Source organism: Anomaloglossus baeobatrachus, chromosome 4, assembly GCF_048569485.1.
Source record: "Anomaloglossus baeobatrachus isolate aAnoBae1 chromosome 4, aAnoBae1.hap1, whole genome shotgun sequence".
Taxonomy (NCBI): Eukaryota; Metazoa; Chordata; class Amphibia; order Anura; family Aromobatidae; genus Anomaloglossus; species Anomaloglossus baeobatrachus.
In genome coordinates, this window is record NC_134356.1 from 438,518,490 (window position 1) to 438,542,979 (window position 24,490).

The 24,490-nt window shown below is 48.6% G+C and overlaps 1 protein-coding gene across 2 annotated transcripts in view; it reads left to right on the forward strand.

Moving 5' to 3' along the window:
* The window catches only part of ACSBG1 (acyl-CoA synthetase bubblegum family member 1), a 155,822-nt gene that overhangs the window by 27,739 nt on the left and 103,593 nt on the right, over positions 1-24,490 (forward strand). The window contains exon 2 of one of the 2 annotated variants that reach the window (XM_075345498.1): positions 11,554-11,641. In XM_075345498.1, the coding sequence (XP_075201613.1) occupies positions 11,584-11,641 (58 nt within the window). In that variant the 5' untranslated portion in view covers positions 11,554-11,583. Of the gene's footprint in view, positions 1-11,553; positions 11,665-24,490 lie in introns of those variants that run through there. The other variant, XM_075345499.1, reaches the window with a different exon arrangement.

Here is a 24,490-nt window from a genome sequence, read left to right on the forward strand (position 1 = left end):
CATGTTTGGATTAATTATCTCTTTTTCCAGCCTTTTCTGACTAATTAAGACCCTCCCCAAACTTGTGAACAGCACTCATACTTGGTCAACATGGGAAAAACAAAGGAGCATTCCAAGGCCATCAGAGACAAGATCGTGGAGGGTCACAAGGCTGGCAAGGGGTACAAAACCCTTTCCAAGGAGTTGGGCCTACCTGTCTCCACTGTCGGGAGCATCATCCGGAAGTGGAAGGCTTATGAAACTACTGTTAGCCTTCCACGGCCTGGACAGCCTTTGAAAGTTTCCACCCATGCCGAGGCCAGGCTTGTCCGAAGAGTCAAGGCTAACCCAAGGACAACAAGGAAGGAGCTCCGGAAAGATCTCATGGCAGTGGGGACATTGGTTTCAGTCAACACCATAAGTAACGTACTCCACCGCAATGGTCTCCGTTCCAGACGAGCCCGTAAGGTACCTTTACTTTCAAAGCGTCATGTCAAGGCTCATCTGCAGTTCAGTACAGCTCTTGATCACTTGGAGGACTCTGAGACAGACTGGTTCAAGGTTCTCTGGTCTGATGAGACCAAGATCGAGATCTTTGGTGCCAACCACACACGTGACGTTTGGAGACTGGATGGCACTGCATACGACCCCAAGAATACCATCCCTACAGTCAAGTATGGTGGTGGCAGCATCATGCTGTGGGGCTGTTTCTCAGCCAAGGGGCCTGGCCATCTGGTCCGCATCCATGGGAAGATGGATAGCACGGCCTACCTGGAGATTTTGGCCAAGAACCTCCGCTCCTCCATCAAGGATCTTAAGATGGGTCGTCATTTCATCTTCCAACAAGACAACGACCCAAAGCACACAGCCAAGAAAACCAAGACCTGGTTCAATAGGGAAAAAATCAAGGTGTTGCAGTGGCCTAGTCAGTCTCCTGACCTTAACCCAATTGAAAACTTGTGGAAGGAGCTCAAGATTAAAGTCCACATGAGACACCCAAAGAACCTAGATAACTTGGAGAAGATCTGCATGGAGGAGTGGGCCAAGATAACTCCAGAGACCTGTGCCGGCCTGATCAGGTCTTATAAAAGACGATTATTAGCTGTAATTGCAAACAAGGGTTATTCCACAAAATATTAAACCTAGGGGTTGAATAATAATTGACCCACACTTTTATGTTGAAAATTTATTAAAATTTAACTGAGCAACATAACTTGTTGGTTTGTAAGATTTATGCATCTGTTAATAAATCCTGCTTTTGTTTGAAGTTTGCAGGCTCTAACTTATTTGCATCTTATCAAACCTGCTAAATCTGCAGGGGGTTGAATACTACTTGTAGGCACTGTATATATATATATATATATATATATACTAGAGATGTTACCCAGCTAGACATGGGTCTGGTTCATGAAAGCAATTCTGGCAGATTTCTGAATTGCTCAAAAGTTTTGCTGCTTTTGGAGTTTTTACCCCAGTTTTGTCTAGCCCAACCAGAAAGGGCAGAGCTGGGTGAAGACCGGAGCTGGGTGGAATTGTGACACTACTGTTAAGTGGGCTTTACACGCAACGACAACGCTAATGTGATGTCGTTGGGGATCACGGAATTTGTGACGCACATCCGGCCTCGTTAGCGACGTCGTTGCGTGTGAAACACAGGAACGACCGTTAACTATCAAAATTACTTACCTAATCGTTGATCGTTGACACGTCGTTGCTTTCTGGATTATCGTTGCTAATGCAGGATGCTGGTTGTTCGTCGTTCCTGCGGCACCACACATCCCTATGTGTGACACAGCAGGAACGAGGAACATCACCGTATCTGCGGCCGCCCGCAATGAGGAAGGAAGAAGGTGGGCGGGATGTTCGGCCCCCACATCTCCGCCCCTCCGCTTCTATTGGGCGGCCGGTTAGTGATGCCGCTGTGACGCCGAACGAACCGCCCCGTTAGAAAGGAGGCGGTTCGCCGGCCACGGATAGATTTTTGAATATCTGGCAGTACCCAAGACTTGTCATGTGTCTCACCCAAAGCCTCTTGTTCTTAACCAGCTCTCTAAAAACTCTTCTTAAACCATTTTTTTGTACTGGTGAAGAGTTTAAAGTTGATAATGTTCCTGTTGTCAAAAGATCTAGAACTATATTGTAGTATCTTGTAAATTAGAAGAATTAGATTCCCGAGAAATGATCATCTAAGCCTAAAATGATAGCTATATGTAATGCGAGTAAGAGAGGAACCACTGGGACGCAACATCGGTTGAACCTGTAGGGGCGTAACTAAGCGACTACTGGGTATTCACCAGAGCCTCTCATGGTGAAGATGGCCTTGGCTGACGATAGCCATCAGGTGTTACTCCAGGGAGTCCCGGTACTGTGACAGTTGACCTCAAGGGCAAGGCATACGATATAGATAGTCTTAGGTGTGGTCAGGTGCTGACCGAACAGCCGGTGTAGACAGATACAGTGGAAACAGCAGGTACTGACGGGTGTAGGTGGTTTGGCTAGTACAGTAGGCACGAATGGTACAGCGAGTGTATTGTAATGGTTGAAAGTTATTTCCGGGTTAGGGTGTGTCGCCCAGAGAAGGGGGTACTCGGTCCCGGGCAGTACTTGTAATTGGGAATGTCACTTTGGTGGCCGTTGCCTGCTTCCGTGCCCTGGGCCCCTTTTGTAATGAGGGATATTTACAGGGGAGATAAGAGTTAATGTCATGTGACGCCACCTGCGGGTTGCAGTTAAGGATAGAGAACCGCCGCTGCTAAATGTGGGTACTCCCAGAGCTGGTGGTGATTGCAGCAATGATGTTAGGCCCTCCGCAGGTAGAGCCTTGCCTGGGAGATGTTGCTGGGTAATAACAGAGACCACACCAGGTTGTCTTTAACAGTCTCTACTCACTTGGACCCAGGGGTTGCTGGTTCAGCAGTATCAGTGCCAATGTAGTGACCCAGGTTGCTCTGTCCCCGGCACTCTCTATTGGTTGGGGCCCGACTGTCCCTTTTGGGGTACAGCCTCCTTCTCCGTACGGTGGGCAGTGCGGACCCTGTGGGGGGGTAAGTGTTCGAACCCCGATCCTAGTTCACTGAATTTGGTTCGGTGAAGTCCGTGAAGGTGTCCTCACCGAGCAGGTATTTACCAAGCCGTTTAAAACTGTTGCCTGATCTAGGAGCCCTGTGCCCCGTTCATGCTCCGGTCCCAGCAGTATCTCCGATACCCGTCCTGGCGACCTCTCTCCTGTGTCCATGGGTCACCATTACACGGACCCAGCACAGGCACGTCCACACACCTCTTCTGTGTGCCACACTCTTCAAGCTGACTGCTGACCCCTCCCACCAGGCTGGCTAATCCCAGGAACTCGTTCCCATAGCGACTATCCCCTTACATGGTTAACCCCTATGCCCAGTGTGGAGTGGAGAACTAGGATTTTGGTTGTGTTTTGGTGGTATTGGCACTGTTATTCCAGGTCCCAGAGGGTAGGTCCTGCATCCCCAAGAGAATGTAGTTCCTTGTAGTGCCCTGAGTGTCTCAGGGCACTACATTCCCCCTTGGTTAAACACAGCACATCCTCGGGCTGTATGCAAGATAGAATTTTATTGTAACCGGAAAGAAAAAGAATGGTTATACAGTACATAACGTTCTTCCCACACAGGGGAGGCAATTCTCTTTAACGTTGCGAACTTGGAGCATCCCCCCATCAACCCACCACCCAAAAAGGCCCTGGTTCACCAAAACCTTTTGAGGAGGCTGATCACCGGTCCCTTTGGTGACCAGGTCTAGGCCTTCTCTATCCCAGACCTTTCCTCCAACCTTCCTCTCCTTGGTGGTGGCATCAATGTCCTGATGGTGATAAGGGATACTCTGGAAGGTACACTTGGTGCAACTGTTTACTAGACACAATTTTGTGTTGGCTGCTGCCAGTCCTGCAGCCGTGGTCCATATTTAACTTAACGTGTAGAAAATCAGGTTACTTTTCCAGGAATTTTCACATATTTTTAAACAAAACATTTTTCAAATGATTATGCAGATTTTTTTTTCAGAATTATGCAGATTTTTAGGGGAAAACAATAAATGCACACATAACTGGGTAACCTTGCGGAGCCATTACCCTCCGTGCCATCCTCTACCGAGGGCCTCTGGTACCACCTCCCAGTGGCGTACTACCCAGGACCCTGATGGCCTTTTTAGGTTTAACCAGACAATGCAAAAAGGTTCAACAAGGATGGCACAATGAACATTTTAAGCATTAACTTCCTTGCCACCCTCCACCTAGGGCCTCTGGGGCCATCTCGCATCACCCAAGTCCCTGGTGGCCTTTTAACTATGACTGAACGCATTAAAAAGGTTCAACAAGGGTGACAAGTTCTGGAACAATTTTTAACTTTTTCAACTAAAATATCTGGGTAGCCATCTGGTTTGAGCTACCATGGTTGCGCTTGGCATCCGGTCCCGGCTCCCTGGCGTCGGGCATTCCCCAAACACACCCGGGCAAAGTGTCCTGGCAGGCTGCAGCGGCGACAGATCCGTACCATGACATTAAGGGTGTCAAATGGAGGCTCCTTATCCGATGGGGACTCTTCCTCATGCTCCACCACCAGCATCTCCGGCACTGAACGTGTTGACAGGGAGGCACGGTAGCCGTTCCCTCTGAAGTGCGGAACCCAGACTGCCTCCCGTGTGCTGGAGCCGGAGTCTATCTCCTCAGGGTCTAAGGCGGTGGGGGCTGGGACGACTTGGTCGACGTCCGCGGCCGCCGTGGCTGGTTCATCACAGCTTGCCGTCTCCTTCTTCAGTGGCAATGTGGCTGGCATGATCGGTACAACTGCACCGGACGCTATAGCTCCTGGGCCGTCGCTGTCTCTCTGAGCCTCCATCTTGTCAGTCCCCCTCGGTTATTTCTCACCACTCTCCTGGGGACTGGGGCACACTGGGAGCTACCGGTTACTGGCGGCTTCCGCCCGCGCTCTCAGGACTCGCGGGCGGGGCTTACATTTGGGCGTTTTTACAGTTTTGCGCTCTTTTGGGCACAGTGATGGCGCAGCAAATTTTTCAGCATTTTTCAGCATCTTTACACAAACAGTCCATTAAATACAGTTCTTAAGGCACACGTCACCCATGTTAGCGGGCCTTGTCTGTATCCTGTTCGTGACGCCAGAAAAAGGGGTTGTGTCGCCCAGGGAAGGGGGTACTCGGCCCCGGGTAGTACTTGTAATTGGGAATGTCACTTTGGTGGCCGTTGCCCGCTTTCGTGCCCTGGGTCCCTTTTGTAAGGAGGATATTTACAGGGGAGATAAGAATTAATGTTATGTGATGCCACCTGCAGGATGTGGTTAAGGATAGAGAACCGCCACTGCTAAATGTGGGTACTCCCAGAGCTGGTGGTGATTGCAGCAATGACTTTAGGCCCTCCGCAGGTAGAGCCGTGCCTGGGAGATATTGCAGGGTAATAACAGAGACACACCAGGTTGTCTTTAACAGTCTCTACTCACTTGGACCCAGGGGTTGCTGGTCCAGGTCCCAGGAGTATCAGTGCCAATGTAGTGACCCAGGTTGCTCTGTCCCCGCCACTCTCTGTTGTTTGGGTCCCCGTAGCACGGAGCATTTGGGGCCCGACTCTCCCTTTTGGGGTACAGTCTCCTTCTTCGTACGGTGGGCAGTGCGGACCCTGTGGGGAGGTAAGTGTCCGAACCCCAATCCTAGTTTACTGCTGATGCCCCTGGATTATTTGGTTCGGTGAAGTCCGTGAAGGTGTCCTCACCGGGCAGGTATTTACCAAGCCGTTTAAAACTGTCACCTGATCTAGGGCCCTGTGCCCCGTTCGAGCTCCAGTCCCAGCGGTATCTCTGTTACCCGTCCTGGCGACCTCTCTCCTGTGTCCCCGGGTCACCGTTACATGGACCCAGCACAGGCACGTCCGCACACCTCTTCTGTGTGCCACACTCTCCAAACTGACTGCTGACCCCTCCCACCAGGCTGGCTAATTCCAGGGACTCGTTCCCATAGTGACCATCCCCTTCCATGGTTAACTCTCTATGCCCAGTGTGGAGTGGAGAACTTGGATTTTGGTTGTGTTTTGGTGGTATCGCCACTGTTACTCCAGGTCCCAGAGGGTAGGTCCTGCATCCCCAAGAGAATGCAGTTCCTTGTAGTGCCCTGAGTGTCTCAGGGGCGCTACAAGGGCACCATGGATCTTTAAGACTAGATGTGCACACGCGCCCTAAGAGCGTTCCCAGGAGACCTGCATGGCATGTGCAATCTCTGGGAGCCGGTGGCAGGGACTGAAGGCACAGAAACTACCACTGGGAGACAACGAGGGTGAGTGTGCCAGCATCCTCACTGTGAGGGGATGCCGGTAATGGCGCTACACCATGCACCCTCTTGTTGGAAATTTTATCAATCGGTCTGTCAGGAGCCTAGTAAGAGCATAATTTCTTGCCATCTCAACTCTATCCTGTCTGCTTCTGAAGAGGTGAATCCATTCTTGAGTGTCCTGGGCAACCCTCCTGCACTTTTTCTTGGCTTGACTTCCCTCATTCTTCTGTGGCTCTCTTGGGTCATCTGTTGCTGCCTGCCATGCAAATGCTCTCACAGTTCTTTAAGGGACAGAATGTAGCAATGGACTTGTTCAGGCAATGTCCAACTGCCACAGGCTTCATTAGAACCTTTCCCTTCATGTAACTATACAGTAACTAGAGCATTTTCTTGCTTTTTTTTCTGGGCATTTGACCCACATTTTATTTTAAACAGGTCTACCTCTCTGCAGCCTCACCTGACCATCCTCCTGTATACAGTTGTGCAAGAAGTCAGAGTTGACCTGTCATATTAGAAATTGATTTCTGCCGATTTTGGACTGTGTCCAGGTGTCTATTTCCCATTTTCACATTAGTTGTTAGCAATTCTTGGGGTAGAGACTTGAGCATTCCCTGCCACAAAGTCCAATTCCCTCAAAAAAGAAACTATCATCAGAAAATTAACTACAGTAGTCTTCAAATCAGGTTTTTATGTTAACTGTATTTTTTTTTTTTTAAATATAGCATTAATTATTTTAAAAAAAAAAAAATCACTATGTGTATTAAAAATAAAAAATTGAAATCTTGCAGTTTTCCCACTGACCACTGGGGTTTTTTCAGACTCTCACTTCCTATTGTTTCAGGAAACAACACATGTCCATTAGGTACATTAAAATAGTCAGATCCCAACCCTATTTTTTGCATTGTAGCATCTAACGAACCAGTGCAAAGGTCAATGTGAAGGAAGGGGGAACAAGGTCAGCTGATTGGTGTATCCTTTATTATAAGATGTGTATACAGTTGTTGTCGGTCATTTTAATCCTGTTTTTGCTGATAAGGAGCTTTGTTGAAAACTCCTAAGGGTAAGTTCCCACACTGTTTTTTTGACGCTGCATTTTTGTGCGTTTGTTGCTGCAAAAAATGCACAAAAACGCACCAGCGGCAAAAAACGCATCGTTTTTACCCCGTTTTGGTGCGCTTTTTGCTGCGCTCTGCTGCGTTTTTGCTCACTGCGTTTTTATGCGTTTTTTTATGCGTGAACAATGCCATTAAAGATTGTTGAAAAAACAAAAGGTCTGATGTCATTTCCTTCTTCAATATGTTCTTCATTCTCCACTAGTGTATGCAGGAGAGCAGACAGCTTCAGAACTACAAGGCTCAGCATGCTCCATCCAGGACTGTATGCTGGAGGGAGAGGCAGGGGAGCAGAACTAAAAGGCTCAGCATACTCCATCCACTAGAGTATGCAGGAGAGCAGACAGTAGCTGCAGAACTACAAGGCTCAGCATGCTCCATCCAGGACTGTATGCTGGAGGGAGAGGCAGGGGGAGCAGAACTAGAAGGCTCAGCATACTCCATCCACTAGTGTATGCAGGAGAGCAGACAGCAGCTGCAAAACTACAAGGCTCAGCCTGCTCCATCCACTAGTATATGCAGGAGAGCAGACAGCAGCTGCATAACAACAAGGCTCAGCATCCTCCATCCAGGACTGTATGCAGTAGTTTTTTGCCCACAAAAAAAATGACGTGGGCTTTGCCATATTTTTGTATGCTAGCCAGGTACAGCAGGCAGGTACGGGCTGCCCCCAACCCCCTGCTGCCTATTTGTACCCGGCTGGGACACAAAAATATAGGGAAGCCCTTTTTTCTTTCAATTATTTTATGAATTCCATGAAATAATTAAAAAAAAAAATGACGTGGGCTTCGCCCAATTTTTGAGTCCAGCCAGGTACAACTAGGCAGCTGGGGATTGGAATCCGCAGTGCAGGGTGCCCAAGCTTTCTGGGTACTCCCGCTGTGAATTGCAGTCTGCAGCTGCCCTAGAAAATGGCACTTTCATAGAAGCGCCATCTTCTGGCGCTGTATCCAACTCTTCCAGCTACCCTGATGCCTGGTGGCTCTCTGGGTAATAATGGTGTTAGGGCTAGCTGTATCTTATCAACTGGCCCTAAGCCCGAAATTCATGGTGTCACGCCAATATTAGAAATGGCCACCATAAATTTCTAGTAAAGATAAAAAAAAAACACAACACACAGAAAAATATTTTTATTAGAAATATAACACAACACAATTAGTGACTCCATCTTTATTGAAATAAAGAACTCCCCCCTACGCAGTAGTCCTGGGTCAAGGGTCCCACGCCGTCCAATCCGGATCCAATATCATCTGATCGGTTTGCTGGAAGGCAAAGCGATCAGATGATGTGTCAGGTTCAAGGATGTGAATCACATCACACATCAGCTGATTGTATAAACGCCGTTTATACAATCAGCTGATGCATCAGTGCAATAAAAAAAAAACTACTCACTTCTGTGCAGACTCCCGTCTGATCACTGCAGGACCCGGCAGTAATTATCTGATGCAGTCTCCTGACGGCATCAGCTGATAGTTTAAGCCGGCCGGGCAGTAAAAAGCCGGCCTCACCGTGAGACTTTTATACGATCAGCTGATGCAGTCAGGTGCCGCATCAGGTGACCGCATCAGCTGATCACTGGCAGGTCCTGCAGCCATCAGACGTGTCCCGGGAGTCTGCACACAGCCGGAGCACGGGTGGCGGTATCGGGAGAGGAGCTGGGAGCGGAAATGTACCGGAAATCTGCAGACAGGTGAGTATGACATTTTTTTTTTCTACTGTTCACTTTTGATTTCACAGCTGCTTCGACCTCCCATCTGGACATGGCGCAGGACAGGAGCGGACATGGCGCCGGACGGGAGGTGGAAGCAGCGGTGGCGATACCGGGAGGATTCATGCTTCTGTGTTTACCAACAGAACGAATCCTCATCATGTCATTGTACTACCCACCCCTTGCATTTATAGCTGCGTTTTTAGTCTTAGAAACGCACTAAAACGCAGCTCGTATATTTGCAATTTGCGTTTTTCATTGCGTTTTTGAACATCTCATTGAACTCAATGGGTGGAAAACGCAGTGAAAAACGCAAAAATAATTGACATGCTGCGTTTTTTTGGGCTCCACAAAAACGCAGCTTAAAAAAAACGCTGTGTGCAGACAGCAAAAATGAAAACTCATAGACTTTGCTGGTTAAGCAAAGTCATGCAGTTTTCTGAACAAAAAAGCCGCGAAAAACGCACTGTGTGCACATTGCCTAAAATAACAGGAAGGCTGAATCTAAAAAGTCTCAGTGGCCAGAGAAAGTATAGCAATTTTGTTTTTTGTTGTTGTTTTTAATAAAGATCATAACATAAAAAATATATACGTGTAACGCAAAAAAACAAGTTTAACCAATAGGTCATTTTCTGATCAGCTTCCATTTAAAGGGTTAATAATGAAATGTGTACCCAACTTGTTATTGTACATAATTTCAACTTTTGTTCAAATATTTAGAAATATTAAAATTTAGAAATTACATCCAATATGGCTTCAATTAAAAAAAATAACAAAAAAAGGTCAGAAATGCCCTAGATCAGCGAGCATGCTAGCCGCAGCTCATTAATCGGTCGAGCTCAAGCATCTGAGTTTGAAAATGCCTGAGTTCCCATTACCTTCAATTATGCTTGGTACTCAAGTCTCATCAGTGAAACCCATTGCTCGTTCGAGTAATGATTAGTGGCAAGCACGCTAGCCCATCACTAAAATACGCTCTTTATTTCTTTATTCAAGGGTTGAGAAGGAATTAATACCAAGGTCTTAACTAAGACAAACAAGCTTGCTGACTTTTATTTCTAGTTCTTGGTGGGACAGCGATAAGGTGATTGCTCATAAGCAAACACAAGTAAGGAGGAAACATATTGTCAGGAACCTATAAATTAAACTAACCAATAGGTAAGCCTTGAAATGTACTATGACCTTGAAAAGATAACACATTTTCTTATGCTGCATAACTCATATGTCTTTGCAGCTCCATTTGTATAGTAATTTTTTATAAAATTCTCATCATTCAGGCATGCTGTGTATCTCCTTTAGGAAAAATAATCCGGAAGAAAAATAATGACTTTAAGAAGATTTTTTAGTAGAATAATATTTTTTTTTATTATTAAAAATATTTTTTATTAACAAGAAGAATTAAAATACACTTAATAAATACAATACAATAATGGAGCCTCCAATGCAAAGGGTACACACAGAAAAAGAGGCTGCTGGGACGGTATGCAGAGAATTATATCCTAAAAACACTCTTGAAAATGGCAATACCACAGCGATACTCAATCTGCTGCTAGTGATCCCTAGTATTTTATGGGTAACTAGAGTGTCAATACACCCAGAGTAAAGTAAATAAATTAATCCCACCAGGGCCACATCCTGCCACAACACCATTAACATTTAAATATTTATAATGCTAATGGCATGGATGCCAAAATAGTAGGTGAATCCCAGCTGCATACCTGTATATAATCAGATGACAGTGTTCGATCCCAGCACGCCTCTATAGCCCGACGCGCGTTTCATACACGTGACTTCCTCAGGGGGGGTCACGTGTATGAAACATGCTCAGGGAGCTAGTGCTAAGCGGTGTACGCTGGTAACCACGGTAAATATCGAGTAACCAAGCAAAGCACTTTGCTTAGTTACCCGATATTTACCCTGGTTACCAAGCGCAGCATTGTTACACGAGTCGCTGGATGCTGGTGGCTGGTCGCTGAAGAGATCTGCCTGATTGACAGCTCACCAGCGACCATGTAGCGACTGACCAGCGATCCTGACCAGGTCGTATCATGGTCGTAATCGCTGGTACATCGTTTACTGAGACGGTACCCTAAGTCTCGAGTGCAAATTTAGTAATATAAAGCAATCTGCAAACAAATGGCCGTACATTCAATTCAAGGACTGTTTGAGGCTATCAGTACAGATGCTGCTCATACAGAGGCAATCTTTAGTCTGGATTTTTCAGGGGAGTCCCAAGTAGAGGATCCACTTTCCATAATTTCCAGATACCAAATAAGGTCACATGGACAGGGGATGTGTCAGAGAAGACAAACCCTTTAAGTGCCTTTCTTTTTCAATCAGAATCTGTATAGATATTCATATTTGTGTTCATGATAAATCAAAATAATAATACATTTATATAATACATTATAGGATATTGTTACATTTCTTCCATTTTTTGTAACTGTTTCCCAGGTATAATCTGCAGATTGGATCTCAGGGGCCATGGACTCTCCCATTGCTGAACCAATCCTGGAAGTCACCAGCACTACTTATCTTAAAGGTGAAGAAAGTAGTAGTAATAAAGTAATAAAAATACTTTGGACATACCTATATGTTAACTGTTGTTTGTGTCTAATATGTTTGTATTTTTGTCTAAGATCGCATAGGGAATTTAATAGCTAATTGATCTTGATAGCAGATTCCTAAGAATAACTTAGAAATGTGTAATTTTTAGATAACATTCCCATGATGACCTTTTAGGGAGTTTTTGATGTTGCAGATTTTCTGCAGCATTTCTGCACCTATAAAGTAAATTAGGTTATGTATGTTTTTTCATTGCGTTTTTGGAGTGCATCTTTTTCATGCATTTTTATTAATAATTTGATGCTGCATTTTTTATTAATAATTTAATGCTGCATTTTTATTAATAATTTGATGCTGCATTTTTATTAATAATTTGATGCTGCATTTTTATTAATAATTTGATGCTGCATTTTTTGTTTCTTATTGTTATGTGATGCTTTAAATAAAGCTGCTTTTTTATATATATGCTGGTATTTGGCTTTAACAAAACTTTATTGTTAGGCCATGTGTGCACTACACACATTATGTATTTAGTGAGGCAAAACCAGGAGTGGAACAATCAGAGGAAGAGACTATATTACTTACCGGTAATGGAATTTTCTAGAGCCCATGACCTCACCACATGAAAGAGGGATCTCCCCACAATGACAGGAAACCTACTGAATAAAAGGGGAAACCTCTCCACTTTATTAGTTGAGTGGCAGAGCATGAGAGGACCTCCTAGATAGTTATAGATACATATCATCACCAACAATTGGCAGCAAGCGGAATGAATTACAGTCCCAGAATATGATTAGTGTAGACCCAAACCAGTGATAAGGGGGGTTTATAAGGGTGCTGTCATGGGTACTGGAAAGTCCATTACCAGTAAGTTATTTAATATTTTCCTTTCCTCCTGACAGTAACACATGAGAGATTTAAAGAAAATAAATCCCTTGGGGAGGTACCACCACTTGTAGAACCCTTCTTCCAAAGGAAAGGTCATCAGAAGAGGATAGATCCAATCTATAGTGCTTATAGATTGTTAAAAGAGAGGATCAAGTTGCTACCTTACATATTTTATCGATGCCTCCACTTTCTCAGCCCAGGAAATTACAACATGCTCGAGTCAAATGAGCCTTAATGCCTACCACAACTGGATTTCCATCAGAGTAGTAGGCTAAGCGAATTATCTTCCTAATCCATCTTGCTATAGTACCCTTCGGAACCCCTATGCCTCTTTTAGAGCCCTGAAAGGAGACAAATAGCATCCATTCCTACTCCATAGTTTGGTCATGAAAATGTAATTTAACAGAAAGTTTTTCTCCTTCAGTCAACTAAGCTTAGCGCAAAAGGATGACCGTATATTCTCCTGACTTATATGGAATTTAGATGCTGCCTTTGGAAAGTAGGCTGAGTCTGGTCATAGAGCAACCCTATCTTCAAATATCCGCATAAAGGAGGCTCGAAAGACAAAGACTGGATATCACTGATCCTAAGGGTACCGTCTCACTAAACAACGTACCAGCGATTCCGACCACGATACGACCTGGTCAGGATCGCTGGTGTGCCGCTACATGGTCGCTGGTGAGCTGTCAATCAGGCAGATCTCACCAGCGACCAGCCCACCAGCGACTCTGCGCTTGGTAACCAGGGTAAATATCGGGTAACTAAGCAAAGCACTTTGCTTGGTTACCCGATATTTACCCTGGCTACGTGTGCAGGGAGCCAGCGCTAAGTGGTGTACGCTGGTAACCAGGGTAAATATCGGGTAACCAAGCAAAGCGCTTTGCTTAGTTATCCGATATTTACCCTGGTTACCAGCGTATGCTGCTTACACAGAGTCGGTGCTCGTTGGTCTCTCGCCGTCAAACACTCCGATGTGTGCTGCACAGCGGGAGACCAATGAGCAAAAAATGAACCAGAACAGTGTGTAACGATCAGCGATTTCACAGCAGGGGCCAGGTCGCTGCATTAGTGTCACACACAGCGAGATCGCTGATGAGGTCACTGGTACGTCACAAAACCTGTGACTCAGCAGCGATCTCGCTAGCGCTCTCGCTATCTGAGAAGTACCCCTAAGGGCCAAAGTCAGCATCACCAAGAGTTTTGTTTTAAAGGCAAGATTTTTTACTGTAGAGGACTCTAATGTCTCAAAGGGAGGACCAGTTAAAGCCTTCAGCATCAAGTTCAGATCCCAACAGGAACCCTAGGAATATGAACAGACAACTCTATTGCATGCATTGATAAATCTAGCAACCCATCTGTTGCCTGCCAGGTCTCTATTAAATAAAATTCTAACGCTGATATCTGTATCCTAAGAGTGGTGGTGGATAACCCCAGGTCTAACCCTTTTTGAAGGAATTCTAGGATGGACACCACCAGAATCTAGTGTGGCGCTCCTGAGGCTTCAGTCGCCACAGAGGTACTGCACCTCATCCAGAGGTGTGGTATTCCATCCTGGGTAGGAACGAGGTTATCACCGGTTCACACAAAAGCACAACACCCAGGCTCAGAACCACCTCATCAGACATGGCAAGGGCGTGATTATACCTGAAACCAGGCTGGGGGGTGGAGTCTTAGGAGTGGGAACACAGTAATACAAGTGGGAACACAGTGTGGAGTGTGGAGTGTGGAGGCAGGGCCGGCACTAGGAATTTCAGGGCCCCATACTGGCAACATTTTCGGGCCCCCTGGGGACTCCGCCCAGACTCCACCCCAGCTCCGCCTCCACCTCTCAAACCTCCTTCAGTCTCACTGCCCCTCTTGGAAAAACATGTGTAATATATATACGGTATGTATAATATATATAATGTTCCCCTCCTGAAATATATGTCCCTTTCTTTGTAGATATGTCCCCGTTTAGGTATATATGTCCCATCCTGGGCCTCTCCTGCTATATACATCCCCCTCCTGGGCACATTCTAGTATATACAGTGCCTTGCAAAAGTATTCGGCCCCCTTGAATTTTTCAACCTTTTCCCACATTTGAGGCTTCAAACATAAAGATAAAAATGTTAATGTTCTGATGAAGAATCAACAACAAATAGGACACAATTGTGAAGCTGAACGAAATTTATTGCTTATTTTAAACTTTTTATAAAAAATAAATAACTGAAAAGTGGGGCGTGAAATATTATGTATCCCCTGTAAATTAATACTTGTAGTGCCACCTTTTGCTGCGATTACAGCACAAGTCGCTTGGGGTATGTCTCTATCAGTTTTGCACATCAAGAGACTGAAATTCTCGACAATTCTTCCTTTGTAAACAGCTGGAGCTGAGTAAGGTTGGATGGAGAGCGTTTGTGAACAGCAGTTTTCAGCTCTTTCCACAGATTTTCGATTGGATTCAGGTCTGGACTTTGACTTGGTAATTCTAACACCTGGATACGTGTATTTGTGAACCATTCCATTATAGATTTTGCTTTATGTTTGGGATCATTGTCTTGTTGGAAGACAACTCTCCATCCCAGTCCCAGATCTTTTACAGACTCCAACAGGTTTTCTGCAAGAATGGTCCTGTATTTGGCTCCATCCATCTTCCCATCAATTTTAACCATCTTCCCTGTCCCTGCTGAAGAAAAGCAGGCCCAAACCATGGTGCTGCCACCACCATGTTTGACAGTGGGGATGGTGTGTTCAGGGTGATGAGCTGTGTTGCTGTTACATATCGTTTGGCATTGTGTCCATATAGTTCGATTTTAGTTGCATCTGACCAGAGCACCTTCTTCCACATGTTTGGTGTGTCTCCCAGGTGGCTTGTGGCAAACTTTAAACAACACTTTTTATGGATATCTTTGAGAAATGGCTTTCTTCTTGCCACTCTTCCATAAAGGCCAGATATGTGCAGTGTATGACTGAATGTTGTCCTATGGACAGACTCTCCCATCTCAGCTGTAGATCTCTGCAGTTCATCCAGAGTAATCATGGGCCTTTTGGCTGCATCTCTGATCAGTCTTGTCCTTGTTTGAGATGAAAGTTTGGATGGACGGCCGGGTCTTGGTAGATTTGCAGTGCTATGATACTCCTTCCATTTTAATATGACTTGCACAGTGCTCCTTGGGATGTTTAAAGTATTGGAATTTTTTTTTGTAACCAAATCCGGCTTTAAATTTCTCCACAACAGTATCATGGACCTGCCTGTTGTGTTCCTTGGTCTTCATGATGCTCCATGTGCTTTAAACAGAGCACTGAGACTATCACAGAGTAGGTGCATTTATACGGAGACTTGATTACACACAGGTGGATTATATTTATTATCATCAGTCATTTAGGACAACATTGGATCATTCAGAGATCCTCAATGAACTTCTGGAGTGAGTTTGCTGCACTGAAAGTAAAGGGGATGAATAATATTGCCTGCCCCAATTTTCAGTTATTTATTTTTTACAAAAAATTAAAATAAGCAATAAATATCAGTCAACTTCACAATTGTGTCCCACTTGTTGTTGATTCTTCACCATAAAATGTAATTTTTTTATCTTTATGTTTGAAGCCTGAAATGTGGAAAAAGGTTGAAAAATTCAAGGGGGCCGAATACTTTCGCAAGGCACTGTATATACATCACAGGAGGGACTGGGGGCATATACACATCACAGGAGGGGCGGGGGCTCAGACAGTACTGGTGGTGGCACGGACAACAGTAGAGGGGCACAAACAGGACTGGAGACATGAACAGGACTGAGGGAGCACAGACAGCACTGGAGAGAGGGTGGCACACAGCACTGGGAGGGTGGCACACAGCAGCGGGAGGCAGGAGACTCAGAGCAGAGAGGCCAGGAGTCTCACAGCAGAGAGGCCAGGAGGCTCACAGCAGAGAGGCAGGAGGCTTACAGCAGAGGGAGGCTCAAAGCAGAGAGGCCAGCAGGCTCACAGCAGAGAGGCTAGGAGGCTCACAGCAGAGGGAGGCTCAAAACAGAGGCAGGAGGCTCACAACAGAGGGATGCTCACAGCAGAGAGGCCAGGAGGCTCACAGCAGAGAAGCAGGAGGCTCACAGCAGAGAGGCAGGAGGCTCAAAGCAGAGAGACAGGAGGCTCACAGCAGAGAGGCCAGGAGTCTCACAGCAGAGAGGCCAGGAGGCTCACAGCAGAGAGGCAGGAGGCTCACAGCAGAGGGAGGCTCAAAGCAGAGAGGCAGGAGGCTCAGAGCAGAGGGAGGCTCACAGCAGAGAGGCCAGCAGGCTCACAGCAGAGAGGCTAGGAGGCTCACAGCAGAGGGAGGCTCAAAACAGAGGCAGGAGGCTCACAGCAGAGGGATGCTCACAGCAGAGAGACCAGGAGGCTCACAGCAGAGAAGCAGGAGGCTCACAGCAGAGAGGCAGGAGGCTCAAAGCAGAGAGGCAAGAGGCTCACAGCAGAGTGCCAGGAGGCTCACAGCAGAGAGGCCAGGAGGCTCACAGCAAAGAGGCAGGAGGCTTACAGCAGAGGGAGGCTCAAAGCAGAGAGGCAGGAGGCTCACAGCAGGGAGGCCAGGAGGCTCACAGCAGAGAGGCCAGGAGGCTCACAGCAGAGGGAGGCTCAAAGCAGGAAGGCAGGAGGCTCACAGCAGAGGGAGGTTCACAGCAGAGAGGCAGAAAGCTCACTGCAGAGAGGCAGGAGGCTCAAAGCAGAGAGGCAGGAGGCTCACAGCAGAGGGAGGCTCACAGCAGAGAGGCCAGGAAGCTCACAGCAGAGAGACTAGGAGGCTCACAGCAGAGAGGCCAGGAGGCTCAGAGCAGAGAGGCCAGGAGGCTCACAGCAGAGGGAGGCTCCAAGCAGGAAGGCAGGAGGCTCACAGCAGAGGGAGGCTCACAGCAGAGAGGCAGGAAGCTCACAGCAGAGAGGCAGGAGGCTCAAAGCAGAGAGGCAGGAGGCTCACAGCAGAGGGAGGCTCAAAGCAGAGAGGCAGGAATCTCACAGCAGAGAGGCAGGAGGCTCACAGCAGAGAGGCCAGGAGGCTCACAGCAGAGTGGCAGGAGGCTCAAAGCAAAGGGAGGCTCAAAGCAGAGAGGCCAGGAGGCTCACAGCAGAGGGAGGCTCACAGTAGAGAGGCCAGGAGGCTCACAGCAGAGAGGCCAGGAGGCTCACAGCAGAGAGGCTAGGACGCTCACAGCAGAGGGAGGCTCAAAACAGAGGCAGGAGGCTCACAGCAGAGGGATGCTCACAGCAGAGAGACCAGGAGGCTCACAGCAGAGAAGCAGGAGGCTCACAGCAGTGAGGCAGGAGGCTCAAAGCAGAGAGGCAAGAGGCTCACAGCAGAGTGCCAGGAGGCTCACAGCAGAGAGGCCAGGAGGCTCACAGCAAAGAGGCAGGAGGCTTACAGCAGAGGGAGGCTCAAAGCAGAGAGGCAGGAGGCTCACAGCAGGGAGGCCAGGAGGCTCACAGCAGAGAGGCCAGGAGGCTCACAGCAGAGGGAGGCTCAAAGCAGGAAGGCAGGAGGCTCACAGCAGAGGGAGGTTCACAGCAGAGAGGCAGAAAGCTCACTGCAGAGAGGCAGGAGGCTCAAAGCAGAGAGGCAGGAGGCTCACAGCAGAGGGAGGCTCACAGCAGAGAGGCCAGGAAGCTCACAGCAGAGAGACTAGGAGGCTCACAGCAGAGAGGCCAGGAGGCTCAGAGCAGAGAGGCCAGGAGGCTCACAGCAGAGGGAGGCTCCAAGCAGGAAGGCAGGAGGCTCACAGCAGAGGGAGGCTCACAGCAGAGAGGCAGGAAGCTCACAGCAGAGAGGCAGGAGGCTCAAAGCAGAGAGGCAGGAGGCTCACAGCAGAGGGAGGCTCAAAGCAGAGAGGCAGGAATCTCACAGCAGAGAGGCAGGAGGCTCACAGCAGAGAGGCCAGGAGGCTCACAGCAGAGTGGCAGGAGGCTCAAAGCAAAGGGAGGCTCAAAGCAGAGAGGCCAGGAGGCTCACAGCAGAGGGAGGCTCACAGTAGAAAGGCCAGGAGGCTCACAGCAGAGGGAGGCTCAAAGCAGAAAGGTCAGGAAGCTCACAGCAGAGGGAGGCTCACAGTAGAGAGGCCAGGAGGCTCACAGCAGAGAGGCCAGGAGGCTCACAGCAGAGAGCCCAGGAGACCACAGGCCAGAGGTTCCCCATCCCTGCTCTAGCTGAAGCAAGAGAGGGGCTGGGGTTGGCGGGCGGCCACGGGCGGAGATCAGCACCCCCCCACCACCACCTTCAGCAGAGATCAGTGGGCCCCGGGCAAAGATCAGTGCCGCCCCCCTGGGCAGAGATCAGCGCCCCCCCTTCCCCCGGGCAGAGATCAGCGTGGGCCCCGGGCAGAGATCAGTGCCACTCTCCCCCCGGGCAGAGATCAGTGGGCCCCATGCAGATATCAGCGCCTCCCCTTCCCCCGGGCAGAGATGAGCGCGGGCCCCGGGCAGAGATCAGCAAATCTTCAGCTCACAGCGCTTACCTGTGCCGCTGGCTGCCGCGTCCTCGCCACCTCAGCCGCTGTTGCAGGAGTGTAATGAGGTCTCAGAGTGGTGACCTCATCTCCTGCTGGATGGCTCAGCGATGACGCGCCGGCGCCCTGCTCTGCTCCAATCACCCTTCCTCCACTACAGAACATGGCTAATTTGCATGCTCCGCCCCTTCGCATGCAAATTAGTCATGTCTGGTAACGGAGCGACATTGCGGGGCCCCTCTGCTGCTGCTGCTCCTGTGACTGGGGCCTGGTGAAGAGAAGGGGCCCATCCTGCCTGAGGCTAAAAATAAGTATTTACCCCGGGCCTGGCCGGGCCTCCTTTCTTCACCGGGCTCCCTACACCAGGCACAGTAGTAATGCCCTAATGGCGGCCCTGTGTGGAGGAGTCAGGAGAAGGAGAGGAGCAGTGGAGGAGCGAAGACCCGAGGCCTGAAGCGGAGCTGGTATCGCTCGGCCCGGGCACAGACAGAAGGGGCCCTAGAGACCATGAGAGTTAACCTCTCGTGGCCTTGTTCCACATATAATCTACGGGTGGAACGACTAAGTTGCATCACGGGGACTGTTCCCTAGTCTAGAGGAGAAGAACCTACGTACTCCACTAGCAAAACCAGTGGCTGAGGTGATTTTAAGCAACGACTTTAAGCACCGAAGCCACATCCACACATGAATTCGCTGGAAGGTGAGCCAAAACAACCAAGGGATAGAGCTTCACGCCACTCAACAGGATCCACGGGCACTGGCACAGGGTTCAGTGAGCGAGGGCGCAAGGCAGGAGGGTGAAGCAAGTGCAGGAAGATGACCAGAGAAAGTACACTTAAGACCGGTGCACCGACTCGACCTCCAAACTACTCGGGATCGGCTGGAGCCCATTACAGTGGAACCCAGCACTCCAAAAGCGGTTACTGGCCTGTCGTGTTACCTTGGAACCTGCTACAGTGAGTAAAAACCTTGAGACTGCATCCCTGTGTTGCTCCATTATTTGCCTGCGTCCGGCATCATAGACTACTACCACCCCCATCTGCCCTGGGGCCCAGCTCTACCTGTGGGGAGCTGCACCATCTGCTGCACCACCATCTGCCTCGGGGAGCCCCATCCAGCAGCAGCGGCACTTAACCTGCCGCATGCCACAGGTGGCGTCACAAATAAACTGTCATCATCCCCATCCTATTCCCTAAAAGACACCACCAGGGTCACGGAGCTGGCACCCCAGGCCCTGGTGTGGGTGTGTCAACTTGGTGTCACAAACAGGATTGTCGTGCCTGTTGCCACGGGTAATGTGCGCCTTAACAGACTGTGTGAAAAGAGTATGCACTGTCGGCCAATGAAAAAGAACAGGCACCACGTGCAACCATCCATCTTGGGTGTATCTGACCTTCGTGGGCTGGGTAGTGGTATGGCGCGAAAAGCCGTGCCTGCCCCCTGCACCACCAGATCAGAAACGAAACTTACCCAAGGGCCCAGAAGTTCTGCCTTCCCAGGAAGTGACTGCGCAGAAGGATTTGGAGTGCGCCATGACAAGCTGAAGCCGGGACAACCTGCAGCGCAGGGTTGCAGCGACCAGCTACCCTGGTTGTCTGGAGAATTCCCCAATGCCGCGACCAGTCCCGGATTCCGACTTCCTAGAGGAGGAGGTGAAGTGGCTGGTTCACCGGCTGTTGGAGCTCCAAGCAGGTGCGGTCCAGCAATGGCAAGCATCGATGATGGAAATGGTAGTGGAGAGACATGCCCTAATGGAGCGCGCATCACCAGCCCAGCGGGCCGAGCGGTACCAGCTCCAGGCCTCGGGTCTTCACTCCTCCGCTGCTCCTCTCCTTCTGCTAACTCCCTCCACACTCCATAGTGTGTTCCCACTTGTATTACTGTGTTCCCACTCCTAAGACACCCCCCCCCAGCCTGGCTTTGGGTATAATCATGCCCTTGCCATGTCTGAAGGTGTTTCTGAGCCTGGGTGTTGTGCTTTTGTGTGAACCGGTGATGACCTCCTCCTCACCCAGGATGGAATACCACACCTCTGGATGAGGTGCAGTACCTCTGTGGCGACTGAAGCCTCAGGGGCACCACATTCCCCCACAGCAAATCCCAGCACGTCCTCGGGCTGGAACAAAACAAAAATACAGTGGTGTGAAGACATGCAAATTTTTGTATGCTGTAAACATTATAAACATTTTCTTCCCTTTATGGGAGGCACTCTCGAACATTACCAAAATTATAAACTCTTACATTACACTATAAAAACTTGACAGTATAAAACATCAGCTTTTGCATAATAAAACATTGTTGAAGAGCACGATGCTAAATGTCCTTGCACCGCTCCTGTGATGTGCAAACTTGTAGCAGCAAATAAACAAAGTTTTGGACCCGCCACAAAAGAAGCCCCAACATGGGCTCTGGGTGGGCGACAGAGTGTTCCTGATAACGCTTCATTGCTTCTGCCACAACAGACGGGTTTTATATCCTGTGATCTGAGAATTCTGCTAGGGGACGCTGTAATCAACGCAACTATTTACACAGGAAGTCCTGGTCACCCATAGTCTACTGACCCAGATGTCCATTTATCTCACACTAAAAAAAACATTATCAAAGCATATTTACATTGAACATTATCAGAACTTAGTTGCCAGCCTCCCAGCCTGACGCACACTCAGGTGCAATTTCCAGGCACTGCACATTTAGTGCGTACCATCCTCTTTTGCCTTTGTAGCGATTATACGCGACCACATCACCAAGGTAGAGTCACGTTTTAGATGGCCTTTTTGTATTTTTGGAGCTGGGCTTCTGCGTCCCGGCGAGAGACGAAGATGTTCTTCACGAGATCGGTCTCGCTAACAAAGCTCCATCCTTTCTCCAGGTCAAACTGGACGACCGTCCCGTAATTCAGCGGTCCCCGCTCAGATGGTCGGGCCTTGCGGAGCTGCTTCTTTGTGGCCATATTGCGGACCTCCCTCTTCTCCCATCTCGCCTGGCGCTGTTCCCGCTCCGCTTGCAGTTTCAGCAACTGCTGCTGGCAGGACACCGCGATGGCACTAGCAGTCTGGGGGAGAGCTAAAGAGGCCGCCAGTCCTCTCCCACCACCGGCCATGACATCCCAGGCCAAGCGTCGCTGCACCTACCCGGGTGCATGGGCAGTGGTAGCTGAAAGGGGTCCCAAGAGGGTGTCCTCAGTGACCGGGGCAACAGGAGTTGTCATCTTTTTTTACCTCTCTGGTGCTGGTCTTTTCCTCCTCGGGCACAGACAGAAGCGGTCTTAGAGACCATGGGAGTTACCCTCTAGTGGCCTTGTTCCACATATAATCTACGGGTGGAAGGACTAGGTCGCAACACGGGGACTGGTCGCTAGGCTAGAGGAGAAGAACCTACGTACTCCACTAGTAAAACCAGAGGCTGAGGTGACTTCAAGCACCGAAGCCACATCCGCACACAAATTCGCTAGAAGGTGACCAAAAGGAACAAGGGATAGAGCTTCACGCCACTCAACAGGATCCACGGGCACTGGCACAGGGTTCAGTGAGCGAGGGCGCAAGGCAGGAGGGCGAAGCAAGCGCAGGAAGAGGACCAGGGAAGGTATACTTAAGAATGGTGCACCGGACTCAACCTCCGCTGCCTGGTAACGAGTCACCCCAGGCCCCGGTGTGGGCTTGTCACTAGTCCCATAACTAACCCCCATGATTCGACAGGAATTTCCCCCAGGTTCTACCATACTGTATATCGTAGTTGTTATCATTTTTCTACTGCCAAGCAAGCTAGACACTAAATTTGGGGAAAAACCTTTATCGATTAAAAGTGAGCATTCAAATTCCAGGCTGCCAATAGAAGCCCAGTCACCTGTGGATGCCAGAACGGACCCTGGTTGAGAAGATCAGGGATATGTGAGAGAATCCATGGATTGGAGATAGACATTAGTCTCATGCATGAAAACCACAGTCTTTTGGGCAAGAATGGAGCTATCAGGATGAGACCACTGGAATCAGCATTATGGGAGGAAAGGCATAAGCCAGGTCAAAGTCCCAAGCAATCTGGAATGCATCTACCACATGAGGCTTCTCCCTGGAATTTAAGGAACCAAACTTTTTTACCTTGAGGTTTCACCTGTTTGCGAAAAGGTCTATACTTGGAAGGTCCCATAGGTGCACAATTTGTAGAAAGATCCTCTAATTCAGAGCCCACTCCCCCTGTTTGAGATAAGAAGCCTTGATCTTGTTCCACCCTCATGGTTGATATATGCAACCATTGTCTGACAGGACATGGACATGCTGGTTCTGGAGAACTGAGAGGAAATACTTAATTGGATATTTTACCACCAGAAGCTCTTTTAAAGGGAACCTGTCACCAGATTTGTCCCTTATAAGCTGTGGCCACCACCAGTATGCTCTTATATACAGCATTCTAGAATACTGTATATAAATGCCCAGGCCACTCTGTAAAGCATAAAAAACATTTTTTATTATATTCACCTGCAGAGCGGTCAGGTCAGATGGGTGTCGCAGATCCGGCGCCTCCTATCTTCCTTCCATTGACGTACTCCTCCCGCCTTCCCTCTTTCCCTTCGCATCCTACGTCATCCACACAGAGGCTGCCATTGTGCTCCTGTGCATACGCACATTGATCTGCCCTGCTGTTACCTTCGATCTATTTCCGCTGATACCTCCTTAAGCACCTGTTTCCGTATCAGATCTAAGACTTCCATCTCAAGAGCCGCCTGCTGTTTCAAGGATCTTCTTAAATAAATGTCTATGGTGGAGTCATTCAGAATTCCAGGTCCAGGACTGACTTCACTATATCCAGGATCCAACTGCTGGATCAGATCTTTGCCCAGGCAGTGAAGAAGAGGGAGAGGTTTCCTCCTACTCAGGGGACAGCCTTATTGTGATGACTTTTTTGCTCCTTAAGAGGGACCACCAAACATGAAACTTCTGTTCTTATTTCTCTTGCCATCCCATTTTTCCTGATCACAGAAAGGTCTATTTTAGCCATATCTTACCCTCCGGAAAAATCTCCTATTTTTTAGGATAGACGGTTAGGAAATCCGTTCTTTCTATCCCCTGTCTTGTTTGGAATGTCATACAGAACAGAACTCACCCTCACTCAGAATAGAGCATAATCTGGCCTTAGATTGAACATCACATGGCCAACACTTGAGCCACAGCACCATATGAGCTGCATTGGACAAGCTCGCTGATCTGGCAGCCAACATAAGGCCTGCGACACACATCCGTGCCGCCGGCACGTGTTTGTCATTTTTTACACGTACCGGCGGCACGGAGACACGTTAAGCAATGCTACCCTATTGTAGCAGGCACACACACGTAAAACCACACGGATGTGTGTCCGTGTGCGTTTGTACGTGTGTGCATTTTTCAAAGCGCTGACATGTCAGTGTTTTCTCCCACAGCACAGGTGTCACACGGCCCGCACCCGTACCACACGGGTGTAGTGTGGATGCGGTCCCGTGT